Here is a 14197-nt window from a genome sequence, read left to right on the forward strand (position 1 = left end):
ATACCATCTCACACCAGTTGGAATGTCTATGATTAAAGAGTCGAACAGCAGATACTGGTGAGGAAGGGGAGAACAAGGAATACTTACACACTGTTGGTGGGAATGTAAATTAGAGCAGCTACTGCAGAAAGCAGTTTCAAGATTCCTCAAAAAACTTAAGTCAGAGCTATCTTCGACCCAGGAATCCTCTTACTGGGTACAAACCCAGAGAAAAATAAATAATTCCACTATAAAGACATATGCACGCTACGTTCACTGCAGCCCTATGCACAACAGCAAATACATGGAATCAACTCAGGTTGATTCCACAGTACATATATACCACAGCAATGATGGATTAGATAAAGAAAATGTGGTATATATGCACCGTGGAATACCATGCAGCCATAAAAAATATCATGTCCTTTACAATCAACATGAATGCAGCTGGAGGCCATTATCCTAAGTAACACAAACAGAATATGCAATACCACGTGTTCTGACTTTTAAGTGGGAGCTAAACATTACATACATGTGACGTGACTAGAGTGCGGATGGAGGGAGTCTCTCAGTGTACAACACCTATTGGGAACTATGCTCACTACTTGAGTGATGGGATCCATAACCAAACCTCAGCATCATCCAACATACCCATGTAACAAACCTATATATGTACCCCCAAATCTAAAATAAAAGTTGAAATTATTAAGAGTATGTTCTCATAAGCATGCTTTGTCAATCCCCAAAATATCATGTTAATTCAAAAGATAAAAAAATAAAATTCAACACCATTACATAAACAAAATAATGTCCTCATTTCTTTTGTCATTTCTTTAAAACAATGTATAGACAATACCATAGGAAAAGAGGGCAATCTACACTGTATATTACATCAAAAACATTTCAACCCTTAAGACTTCTAAGTATTCAGAGCACTATTATTTGTTTACATACATGTCGCACTAGCTAAAAACCCGTAAACTAGGTCTGACTTTTATTTTAAATATCTTAATCAGTAGTCTTTTTCAGACATCTATGTTGGTCATACGTAAATTGTGAGTTTTAAAGAGAGTTCAGACATGCAAAGGACAGTGAGAAAATTACAGGTTTGTGGACATACCAAATCATACAGGGACTTGGTATTAATTATAAAAGGGTCTCTGACAGGAAACATCAACTGTCCTTTTTTAACCTATGCTCCTCAGAGCATATTTTCCCTATGTATTCTTTTCTTTTTGCTAGCAAAATTTTTACTTCTCAAAAACTACATGTTTTTCCACAACTCTGAGAGGAACGGTCCCATCAAAGAAAAACAACAGAACTAACTTGCTGAAAAACATAATGCTAGGTAACTTGATAGATCTTGGTTTATAAGTGGAAAAGGCAAAGAGCCTGGAAAAGATTGTTTCAATACATGTCCTTTTAAAAATGTTAAAGGAAGCTCTGGAACGAGTGGTAAGGTAATATCTCAGCGTCGAAAACCTATGCAAAAGCTTCTCCATCAGGGTCCGGCTTTGAGTGCATACCTGATTCTTGTGGCAGAGGGAATGTTATATGCCAATAAAATCTCTGAAGATTTTGCCCACGAAATTTTCCATCTCTGTCTGGGATGGAATTACAACAAAGACTATGGCTTCAGCACGGATGGATTGGAGCACCCCAGACAAGGGTGAAGGACAGCTCCACTTTCTATGCAATTCCACAGAAAATTACCCTGTCCCCTTTTGGAAGACATACATTTTCAAGTATATGAACACATCCCAAAAATAGAAACAAGTTAAAAATCTGAACTTCTTCAAACCAGAACTTTTCTTAAAAAGTTTATGTTTACAAAGGGCTTTGATGTATTTCCCATTTGTCTTAAATGAATCTTAAGACTGAAACAAAATTACAAAAATGCCAACACAGAGACTTACTCCGTCTTTTTCCAACATCTCCTTTGGAAGTTGCTGCTTCATTTAGAAGAACCATCCCCATGGTGATAGCAGCATCTGCAGTAGTTGTCAAGGAAGCCATAGAAATAGATGAGTAAAATCTATTAATTTTTCTGGATCTGAATACAATGTTCCAAAATGGTTAAATTACAAATGCACACAAAGGTAAATACAATGAATTATCTTTATATAGCATAAAATCACCATTTGTATAAGCATATATGCCTTAATTTTTAAAATTTATAAACTGAAACTTCGATTTGCGAGATACTGAGAGGCTAAATCTAATGGCTCTTAAATTCCAGGATTTTCACAGAACATATAAACTATAAGGACTCTCAAAACCAGTTATAACATTTCACATTATACATAAAGACATGCACTGCTTACAGACATGGTGACGCATTTCATTTTCATTGTGTGTGTGTACATAGCTTTCTTCTAAATGCGTCTTTTAATCAATTTTGTTTAGTTAAAATCTTTATGAGTTCAGGTATGTCACTGGAAAATCTGGGGGTATACAATTAAAAGTCTTATGAAAGCAAACAAGCATATTTTAATCAAATAATTTAATGAATCTAGCAGGACCCTGAGCTAGTCAGCTGATAAACTTTAAGAATGAAATCACAAAATTACTTTAGTATTTAATACCAGTTTGCAACAGGATGGATATATTCATGCTATGCTGAATAATCCTAGAATTAAGAAAATGATGGGAAATTTTCTTCTTCATAAAAAATTCTTTGCCATGTTTTACAATATATTTGACATTGTCTACTCTTTAAGATTTAGAACTCATCAATTCTGAAAATATATGTTTTGCCCAAATGATTCACAGATTAAAAATTGAAGAGAAAAATAAAACAATTCTAGGACAGAACTCTACAATTTGCTTAATTTCATTATGATTCCCTTGTATTCATTTCTACTGCTATTTGTGTATAAACAGCATCAGTAAATCTCCTGTGCAGGATGATACTGCTAACAAAAGATCAAAGGGTAACACTGGGCAATGTCTATACGATCAAGTGGATGAGGTCAGAGAAAATTTTGCAGAGAACATTTCCTCTCTGAGTCGTGTTTTTATACCCAAATGATTGAAATTCTGATTAATAAATTGTAATGTTCATATTCAAGTCTGTCTTCGTTACCATATTATCCAACTTCTGAATAATAATAAATGCCTGACTTCTCTCGTTAGGCATTTATGCTTCCATGACCTTTCTATACAAATGTTTTTCAAATTATGTTTTACCATTGAACCCTTCCTAGAAAACAAAATCATGAACAACCTATATTTGGAAGGCTAATGTATACAAGAGAAAAAGCCCCTGCCACCCTGGACAATGTGAACCCTCACCACCATACACATACATACCATATACTAGCACTAAACTTTTAGAGATCCGTGCTACACAGCTTAAAAAACACTGAAATTTTTATGAAATTCCTGGGTTTCAATCTTGTAGCAGTGGCCTGAAAAGAATATTGTTAAGAGAATGACTGTTTGGTATTACCAGCATAAGTCTATAGGCTTTAAATTAGATTCACCATTCTTAAAGTGTTGTGGACCATATACTTGTATAAATTACCCCAAATCCATAAACATTAGACATTGTTAATAACAAAATTAATTAAAAACTTGTTTCACTAAAACAGTTCATGTGTAGATTTCTACTGCTTAAAACTCAATTTTCTGGAGCAGACAGATGTGACTGATTTGGATCCTTAACAAGGAGTTACTAAGTTTCCCCTTTAATCATTTTTTCTGCAGTACCTTTTATATTCATGTCAAAATTTTTATCTACACATTTAAATATACATATTTAATCTGCTGACAATTCAAACAGAATTGCAGATTATTTTACTATGACTTTTTTATTTTTATTTTTTGAGAGAGTTTCACTTTGCAGCCCAGGCTGCAATGCAGTGGTATGATCTTGACTCACTGCAACCTCTGCCTCCTGGGTTAAAGTGATTCTCATCACTCAGTGTCCTAAATGGCTGGAATTACAGGAGCGCACCACCATACCCGGGAAAATTTCTGTATTTTAGTAGAGATGGGGTTTTAGCATGTTGGCCAGGCTGGTCTTGAACTCCTGGTCTCAAGTGATCTGCCAGCCTTGATCTCCCAAAGTGCTGGGATTACAGTTGTGAGCCACCACGCCCGGCTCCTATGACACTTAAATATTCCAAACATAAATGGCATTTAAGATGGAATTTTGTAGATATTAAAAGTAAAACATATATTCATTTAATGATTCCATCTACTGAGCGGCTTTCGGTTCCGTTAATGAATCATGGGGGAAATGGCAGTATTTCTATTACTGGGGAAAATAAAGCTTACAAAATAAAATGTATGACAGTTTTAAGAGTAGTAAAGCCATATTTTAATATGTTCTTAGGGTCAAATTTCATACGCAAGCGCACATGTACACAAATATATATGTCTGTTTGTAAACCACAAAGATTTGTGTTTAAGGAAACAAAATTGTTATTAGAAAAGTAAAAAGTATATTTTATTGGGCACTACATTTGGTCACCCAAGTATAACATATCCCTATAAATGTCTCTTCATATCATTTTTACTACTCTCCCTCTGTATTGTTACAATGTTGAAAACTATGAGTAACCTGTTTCTTATTTCAACTGCTTAAATTCAAACAATGTAGTAACAGAAAATTATGTAAATAATTTTTGTAAGAGTATATCATATTTGATTGCTTTATCTTATAGATAACATTTGTTTCCAAATGCTTGCTACTAGAAATATTCCTTCAAAGAATATATTTTTACAGGTTTCCTAGAGTATATGTACAATATTTTCTCTATGGTTTATAACATGAAGTGAAATTTTTGAGAGGTTCAGTAAGTGTATTTTCAAAGTTGTTAGGTACAATCATACTTGTTCTCTCAAATGAGCAATGTAAGTTTCCATTTTTCTTAATTTCACTAACACAATACTGCCAAATTATTTTTATCAAACTGGTAAGGAAAAAATTGTATCAATAGCTCCCCACTTGGTTCTAAGCATCTTTTGATAGTTGATTCTGCCTTTTTGGTTTAATCTTCAGTACACTACCCCATTTATTCCCCCTTGTTCCAAAAGCACAGTTGCTTTATTTTATTAGCTTGGAGGACTTTTTTTTTTTTTTTTTAGATACGAATTGCCTAAAGTACTGTATACTGACTCTCCTACTTTATAGTTTGTTTTAAATTGTTTTGTCATGTAGAAAGCTCTAATTTTAATGTGGCCAAATTTATTCATCTTTTCCATTATGAGTTTTAGTGGTTGTTTCTTAAATCCTCCTTCTAGGTCTTAAAAGGGTTCTCCGGCCTTTTCTTTTAATACCTTCAAAGCGATTTGGGTAATAAGGAGATTTGTGAACTTGTTATTCCCACTGCCTGAAGTTCTTTTTCCTGGGATGTCCATGTAATTTACTCCCTCACTTCTACTGGGTCTCTGTTCAAATGCAATCTTGTCAGAGAAGCCTCCTCTCACCTTTATTCTGATTTTTTTTCCTATAACAAGGTTTTCTAAAGAAATTTCAGATTGTATACATTTTTTAATTTACTTATTGTCTTTCTTCTGGCACTACAATTTTAGCTCCAAAAGGGCAAGAACTTTGATTTGTTCACAATTTTGCCCAGTACCAACAACTCTTTGATGTACATATTATCACCTGTTTACAAATAAGGAAACTGAAGCCCAGAGAAGTTTAAACAACTAGCTCAAAGTCACAAAACCACAGAATGAAAAATGCAAAGCAAAAAAGCACAAAAGTAATGAAGTAAGATATTAGGATTAGATAAAAATGATACCAAGTTTTGGGCAAAGAACATAATTGGTAGACCGATTTCAGCATGAAGTATCTTTATGCTAAGCATAAAAATCTTTTTTTAGAAAGTACATAACATTCAAATATCTTTTACTACTCCATAAATTTATTCCAGTTTTTACAAATAAGTTTGCAAATTACTCATAAAATTGCCATATCAAACATGTCTATCTAGATTGTGATTTTACCTTTACATCACTTACGTTTCATACTGCTTTAAATCACATTGTTAGAATTTACTATTTTTGGGGGGAGCAAATGCAGTAACAGTGTAGCATTTTTCAAATTATATGATTTTTAAAATATGCAAACTCCCAATTTTAAGGCAGAAAGAGAATAGAAACCCCAAGTCTAACAAAAGTTTTAAGGTTTCAGCATGTTAAAAACCTCAGCAAATCATCAATTATCATGAACTGCATGTGCCAGAAGAATGCCATGAACTCCACTCCTCTAAAGCTATTCCCAAATAAGGAAAAATATAAAATACTAAAAAAACTTTACATACATACAAAAATCTAATTTAGAATACTTTTATATAGTAAAAATTAAAATGTAAATGTCCAACTATAACATATGGGACATTTTTGTGACAGGTTAAGTAGCCATATAAAATGAAGTTGACAAAAATTCTTAATAACAAAGCAAGATATATTAATTTTCTCACCATACCACATGAAAAGATGTATATGTATGTATAAAAGTATATATAAAACCTCAACTCCTTTAAAACAAATGCAGAGAAATGACTGCATGGAATAAAAGGTAAAAATAGTAACTGGGTTGGGTATGGTGGCTCATGCCCATAATCTCAACATTTTGGGAGGCTGAGATGAGTGGATCATGAGGTCAGGAGTTCAAGGCCAGCCTGGCCAACATGCTGCAACCTGTCTCTACTAACAGTACAAAAATTAGCCAGGCATGGCAGCATGCACATGTAATCTCAGTTACTTGGGAGGCTAAGGCAAGAGAATCACTTGAACCCAGGAGTGGGAGGTTGCAGTGAGCTGAGATCACACCACTGCACTCCAACCTGAAAGAATGAGCAAGACTCCATCTCACAAACAAAACAAAACCAAAACCAAAACAAAACAATAACTGTTCATGGGTAGGTTAATAAAACTGTGAACTTTTGTTTTCTTTATTCACCACAGCCTACAGAGCAGAAATTGGCCAAGTTTTTCAGGAAAGGGTTACAAAGTAAATATTTTCAGCTATGCAAGTCATATGGTGCCTGTTGCTATTACTCAGCTCTGTTGTGATAGTGCAAAAGTAGTCACAGAAATACAAAAATGAATAGGTTTCTCTCTGATCTAATAAAACTTTATTTCCAAAAATAGCAGACAGATTGGATTGGGCCTGCACTGGTCCTAGTTTGCCATCCCCTGCTGTAAAGGTTCTAAGGTGGTGTCATAAAATGTGTACTATATGTCTGACTGAAATTTAGCTTCATTCTTAATTTTTTTTTAAATGCAAGAATTTAGTGAACATTTGTGCACACAACCTTAAAGTAGGAATTTTAAAGCAAAGAGATTAATAGACCTTCGTTATATACATCCTCAAGGTAAAATGTTTTTGTTAGAAATCAACAGGGTCAGTAAGTAAGTATGATCTCTTCCTCAGAATGTTGCTTGCAAAAGTGAGTTTTCTAAACTTTAACAAGAAATGAGCAGTGAGCCTTTTAAAAATCTGATGGCTGTAATTAAGACATATGAATTACACTAAAATGGCTTTAAGCTAGCTAACCATCCCTATTATTTAAAGATAGATTATATTTTTAACTAAAGGCCTTTAAGAGTCAAGAATCATTTAGCTTAAATTTCATTGTATTAACTAAAATATTTTTGACTGAAAAAAGACTACATAATACTTATTTGAGGAAAATCACATTTGTAACATAAAAATCTTAACTTTTATACAGAGGAAGACACTAGATGATCATCTCTCAGTGTTCTTATGTGGCATTTATTTCATTAGGTGGAAGGCTGAATGAATGATTCAAGAAAGACCCTACAAATCTAAGAAGATTCTACTTCTGAACAAAAAGATTCTTTTTGGTCATTAAATTGATGGGTGTAGCCATCAAGCTGTGCCTCACTGAGGTGTCCCAACATTAAAATAACAGATGGACCTCTATCCTTTATCCTATACACACATACTTTGACCTAGTTTATGTGTTACTTTGCACATTTTTAAAAATATCATAGCAATATATCTTTCAACTACTTTGCACACTCGTTTCTTTGCTGATCCTGTTGATCATTGTCCTACTGCTTACAAAGTCAACATACTGACATGATCCCATATATAAAAGCTGCTATTTGTGTAATTTACATAAAATACCCAGAGGCACTGAGCATTCTACGGAAATAGTAACAAATATATTTATATTACATTATAATTCCTTCTCAAGTGCACATAAGTTTACTATTGCTACTAGGAATAAAATCAAGATGTTTTCAATTTAAACAGATGTTGAAAAAAATGTTAGCTTGTTATAGAAGACTTAAATGAATCTAAATATAAAATTTTCATCTTGCATCCATTATTAATTTTTTTCTATAGTATGTTTCTCCTTGGATATAACACATTAAAATAAATGTTTGCTCTCTAGGCTAGAAACAAATGCAGAATAAAATCATATTCTTTCAAAATAAATGGGAAAAAAGTTTTGCTCATAGAAAAAGCAGTATGATCTTTATAAAAAAAATTTTAAAGTACTAATATAACCTTTACTTTTATATAAATAATTGTATTTCCAACTAATATTTATTTCATATCATTTTCTTGAGATTCCCTAACTAAAAAAACGTGGAGAATTAAGAGGCAGTGCAAGGTCAGAGATTATAGTTGACAGTAAATCTCATTCTACAACTTCCGTGTTCTGTATCCACTGGCACACAGGGACCATATCTTGGTGAATTCAGTGGAAACATTGCTCTATTACCAAGGGAAACTAATTTGATCTAGTTGAAGTTTTTAATAAATTTTTAAATGGCATTTATTCTGCCCTCCTGAACTGCCTACTGGTAGAAACAAATGGCAGATTTGTTAAGATAGTAAAATTATATTTTTCTGCAAACGTTTCTCTAAATGTATAACGAAGGGTGCTTTATTTAAAAAAAAAAAATCACTACTTGTAATTACATGTCTGTTTTGTTGTGCCATACGTATAAGTGTATTTAGTAAGAAAAGCAGATTTCAGGTTATCTCTTTAAAATCATATATGAGGTTTTGAATTTTAGAAACATTCTATAATGAAAAACATATCTTACCTTATCATTTCATCACTACAGTTCAAATTTTCTACTCTGTGAAATTACATAAACATAATTTCATATATTATTTCATATTTTATATATTATTTTATAAATTATAAAATATATATTTTCATATATTATATAATTTCATATATTATTTATAATTATATAATTATATATTTTCATAATTATATAATTTCATACATTTATATAGTTTAAACATAATTTCATATATTATTTCAAATACATACTAATTCTTCCAATTATAGTTTCAAAAAGTGGATATTTGCATGTGATGATATTCCAGTTAAGATCTATGTGCCTCGAGCCTAAGTCTTACTGAATTTTGGACATTTGAAACCTTTTTAAGAACATAATTGTAACTGGATGATCATTTGCACAATCATTCGTTGTATGTCGTCTTCTCCCTTTGGACTGTAAATGCTGCACCATCAGACATCTTGCCAGATTTGGTGACTTTAGTACCTAAGCAAATAGCACATAACCCTGCATGTATGTGTGTATTTATATTTACCTATCTCTCACGTGTTTATTTTTATACTGATAGAGGATGTGGTGTTCTGTACAAACATATGATAGAATAAAGAATTATCAACATATCCACTCTATCTTTATCAAAATGACCTTTTCAGATATATATAACAAATACACACAATATATAATTTGGTGAGAATATTACTGGCTATTCACCACAGAGGTTTTGATTTATTGGGAAAACATTACTAAGTAGAAAAAGAATGGGTTAATAGTTTTAAGCTCTTGCCTCTTCAACTGATTGGCTTTATGATCTTAAGCAATTTAAGCAAATTAATCCCTTTCTCATCAACCAATTATGAGGTCTAATCGATCGTAGAAACGTTTTTAGGCTAAACATTCCTCTCCAAACCTTGTTTTCCTCCATATGTCTATCCCACAACCCACAGGAGAACTTCAGAATCATCTCTCTGATTCCTGTTCTTGAACCTTACTTGTCATATTTATCATTGATTTTGATTCTTCTTCCCCTCAAATAGCAGCTGAATCACTCATCCATTACCTTACTTAGGTTCATCCTAGAGAATGAACCATTGCCAGTGACTCCTGCTTCCTTTGCTCTCCCTTCTCCATCCTATCCTTAATATTGTTACTGGAGCAAACCGTCATTGGCTTTCTGTTGCCTAAATAGTCATGAGATACACGTACCACTATTTCCCTTTCCACAGACAAATTTATCAAGAAGACATTAGGGGCTCAATCTCAAAATACTTCAGAAAGAATCCATAAGTTACCCAATGCCAAATATGCAAAACTGACATATCAACTGTACTGCATCTACTACCTGTAGGTAAGATTCAAATTTCTTAGGAAGGTTTCATTATCCAGCCTAACCAAACTTTTATCAGTCTCCTCACAATTTGTATTCCTGCCTTAATGAATTTCCTGTCTTCCTGCAATAAAGAGTATTATCTCTCATTTTATGATTGGGTATCTGTTGTATCTTCCTGACATAACTTCCTCACTCATTTCTCTGTCTCTGAAACTCCTTTTCAGACTTCAAAATCCATCTGAAAAGTCAGTTCCACGTCTCTAGATAGGGTGTTAGCTCCTCTCTTGCTACTTCCTTTGCATTTATTTGTCTCACTGTATTTTAAGTAGCTTTCTGTAAACAGCAAATATCTCGTTCACATTTGCATTAGGTTTTTAAAACATTAAAAAAGGGGCCAGGCGCGGTGGCTCAAGCCTGTAATCCCAGCACTTTGGGAGGCCGAGGTGGGTGGATCACGAGGTCAAGAGATTGAGACCATCCTGGTCAACATTGTGAAACCCCGTCTCTACTAAAAATACAAAAAATTAGCTGGGCATGGTGGTGCGTGCCTGTAATCCCAGCTACTCAGGAGGCTGAGGCAGGAGAATCGCCTGAACCCAGGAGGCGGAGGTTGTGGTGAGCCGATATCGCGCCATTGCACTCCAGCCTGGGTAACAAGAGCGAAATTCCGTCTCAAAAAATAAATAAATAAATAAATAAAATAAAATAGGAAAAATAAATGAAATAAAAGTAAAATTTTAACATGCAAGAATATAAAGCCCTATGTAGGTTATTTTGGGATGGTTCACATATATTCTGTATTAAAATATTATTACTTGTTTCATACAGGATTATTCTTTTTTTTTCCTTAAATAAGATACCAAAAATATAACACTACTGATAAGGAGACAATTTCATTCTTGGTAAATAAAAATCTATAAACTATGATACAAAATGACTCCATCTGTTTTCTCTTAGGTCTTTTTCCAACAAAACTTTGTATATAGCAACTGCACCTAACAATCTAAATTACTAAATTAGGATGAGACATCCAAAACGTAGAAATGTTCTCCCTACTGATAAAAGTAATCATCTGGTATTTGTAATTTTTTGCATAAAGAAAAAAATACACAAATGACCAAGAAAATGTGGACTGTTCACAAAGTAGTAGTAGTCTGTCAAATGAAACTAGAATCGGAAATTATAGAAAAATAACTTCAATTTTTTTTTTTTTTTTTGAGAGTGGCTCACTCTCTTGCCCACATTGGGGTGTAGTGTGTGATCACAGCTCACTGTAGCCTTGACCTCCCAGGGTCAAGTGATCCTCCTACGTCAGCCTCCCAAGTAGCTAGAAGCAGAGATTTATGCTGTAACTCACATCTGGCTACTTTTAAAATTTTTTATAGAGACAGGGTTCTCTCTACTGTTGCCCAGGCTGGTCTCAAACTCCTAGGCTCAAGTGATCCTCCTGCCTCAGCCTGCCAAAGTGCTGGGATACAGGCATGAACCTCTGTGCCTGTACTTCTTTTAAAGTTCTACTGATAATATTAATGAGTCCACCATTTTAAAAGAATTTTTCTCTTTGTAACAGATATGTCTAAAATAAAAACACAGGAGAAACAAGCAACAAATAATGACTACTGGCATAAAGAGAATAGGGATTTTTAATTCTCTTATGTATCACTGCTAAGATCTATATGAAAAAAAATCATTCTGCTTGTAAAATTTCTTTGAATCCTAAATCTCGGCTTGATGTCAATGAAACGTTGGAGAATTCCTGCCATACAATAAAATGATGATCTCAACACAGTTTTTCATCCTTCTGCTCGGTATTCCTGATGTGTTTCAATAAACTCACCACTTTAGATAAAGTATACTGCTAAAATGCTACACCGTGGATTGAAATAAGTGAGGAAAAAAACCAAGAGTTAAACACTTATCTGCAACAAATGCTTTCAGTTTCTATCCATTTGCTTTAAATGTTAACATATTTTGCTTCCTGAACATCTTTAAATAATAAGTTGAGAGTACATACAACTTTGCTCTTACTTGTTAATACGGAGTAGATATGCCTATAAACATATTCACAAATACTTCATTTTTGCACCAAAGACCCCTCTTATGTACAGAAAGCATTAATCTCTTGCCATATTAAAGCTTGAGGGCAAAAACTGAGTTGTGGAAAAATATAAAAAAATTTGAGAATGTTTACTCAAATACAGGTATTTCCAATTCCAATCTATGAGACAAACTAGAGCAAAGCAAGTAGTTCTCACAGTAGTTTCTTAATTTTGAAACCATAAAGCATACAGGCAACTAAATAAATGTAAGCAAGAAATGGGCTGCAGATATGCCCAATTTCATGTATGTATCCAAGTATATGTAATCAAGGGTAGAAGAAATAAAAATGTTGAAAAACGATACATAGGAAGAAGACAGTGTTGTTCAATGAGTTTCAAAAAGGTATCTTTTAGTTGTCCTGCAATATAAATGAGATTTATAGTCTTTTTCTTTTCAACTTCATTTCCTTCATTTTCATGAAACCTTGAAAAACATTGCCTTTTTATTGTAAGTTACACAATTTAATGGGTTCAAAAAATTAACTGTAGAAAAATTAAGTATTTTCAATGTTAACAGTTCAAGTTTTAGAATTCTGATAAATTTCATTAGATTTTTTTTTTCATGGTCATCTAAACCTTTGTCAAAAGCTAGGTGTATTAGTTCTCAGACTGCTAATAAAGACATACATGACCCTGGGTAATTTATAAGGAAAAAAAGGTTTAATGGACTCACAGGTCCACATGGCTGGGGAGGCCTCACAATCATGGCAGAAGGCAAAAGGCACAATTTACAGGGCAGCAGGCAAGATAGAGCATGTGCAGAGGAATGCCCTTTTATAATACCATCAGATCTCGTGAGACTATCATGAGAACAGCACAGGAACAGCACATCCATAATTCAATTATGTCCACTAGGTCCCTCCCATGACACATGGGGATTATTGCAATTCAAGGTGAGATTTGGGTGGGGACACAGAGCCAAACCGTATCACTAAGGAATCATCCAATATATATGTATTAATGCATATTATCTGTGGCCACCAAAGTCCTGAAGAAGAAAGACGGGAAACACAGAGAGGAATAAACCAACCTAGCCTTTTGTGATTACCGGATGCTTAATGTGTGCTATCTCATTTTCTTCAGAAAGAAATGCCATGTGGTTAGTATTGTTAATGCTGATTTTACAAAACAGGAAGTCTTTGAGCTTCTTGAGAATTCCAAGTGCTTTAAACATTTCCCATCCCTTTTCCCTATCATACAGTAATTAGTATACACCATCACTTGATGCAGTGCTTAAAACACAGTAAGCAAATAAAACAGGATGCCTAAATAAACTGAAGTTGTCTCTGCTGGCAGATTTTTTAAAAAGGCACTGTTATGACCCAATAAAATAATAAAATCCAAAAACTTCAATGTTGTTAAAAATATAGTATTTTTCATCTACATTAAAAAGAATAGGCATGACTAACATTCATTCATGAAATATATGTCACAGACCATAATCAAGTACTGTACATAAACTTATGTACTTGCATGATCAATAGACCATGAGAAAGAAAACTGAATTCTAATTCTAGCTCAAGTGGGCTTCCCTAACATAGGCTCTAGGTTTCCTATATATAAAATGAAGTTTGGCCTAGAGGAACCCTAAGATACTTAAAGGTTTACAGCTTTGGTTATATACTGTACTGGAGAATTTGGCTTAGACTCCTTCATTTGCATATGAATCGTAGTAACCAGGATACTATCAAATTTTATAAAGATTACTAGAGGCATACTTTGAATTCTCAAAATGACTCAGTATGTTCAAGCACCACTATGA

At 33.5% G+C, this 14197-nt stretch overlaps 1 protein-coding gene across 7 annotated transcripts in view; it reads right to left on the minus strand.

Annotated features, from left to right (window-relative positions):
- The window catches only part of TUSC3 (tumor suppressor candidate 3), a 205419-nt gene that overhangs the window by 18549 nt on the left and 172673 nt on the right, over positions 1–14197 (minus strand). For all 7 annotated transcript variants that reach the window (XR_013525572.1, XR_008475907.2, XR_013525573.1 and 4 more), the window contains exon 8: positions 1896–1970. Coding sequence is in view for 3 of the 7 variants with exons in the window: in XM_008979244.5 (XP_008977492.1) it covers positions 1896–1970 (75 nt within the window). In the remaining 4 variants the exon portion in view is untranslated. The remainder of the gene's footprint in view (positions 1–1895; positions 1971–14197) is intronic.

The sequence above is a fragment of the Callithrix jacchus genome, chromosome 13 (assembly GCF_049354715.1).
Source record: "Callithrix jacchus isolate 240 chromosome 13, calJac240_pri, whole genome shotgun sequence".
NCBI classification, from domain to species: domain Eukaryota; kingdom Metazoa; phylum Chordata; class Mammalia; order Primates; family Cebidae; genus Callithrix; species Callithrix jacchus.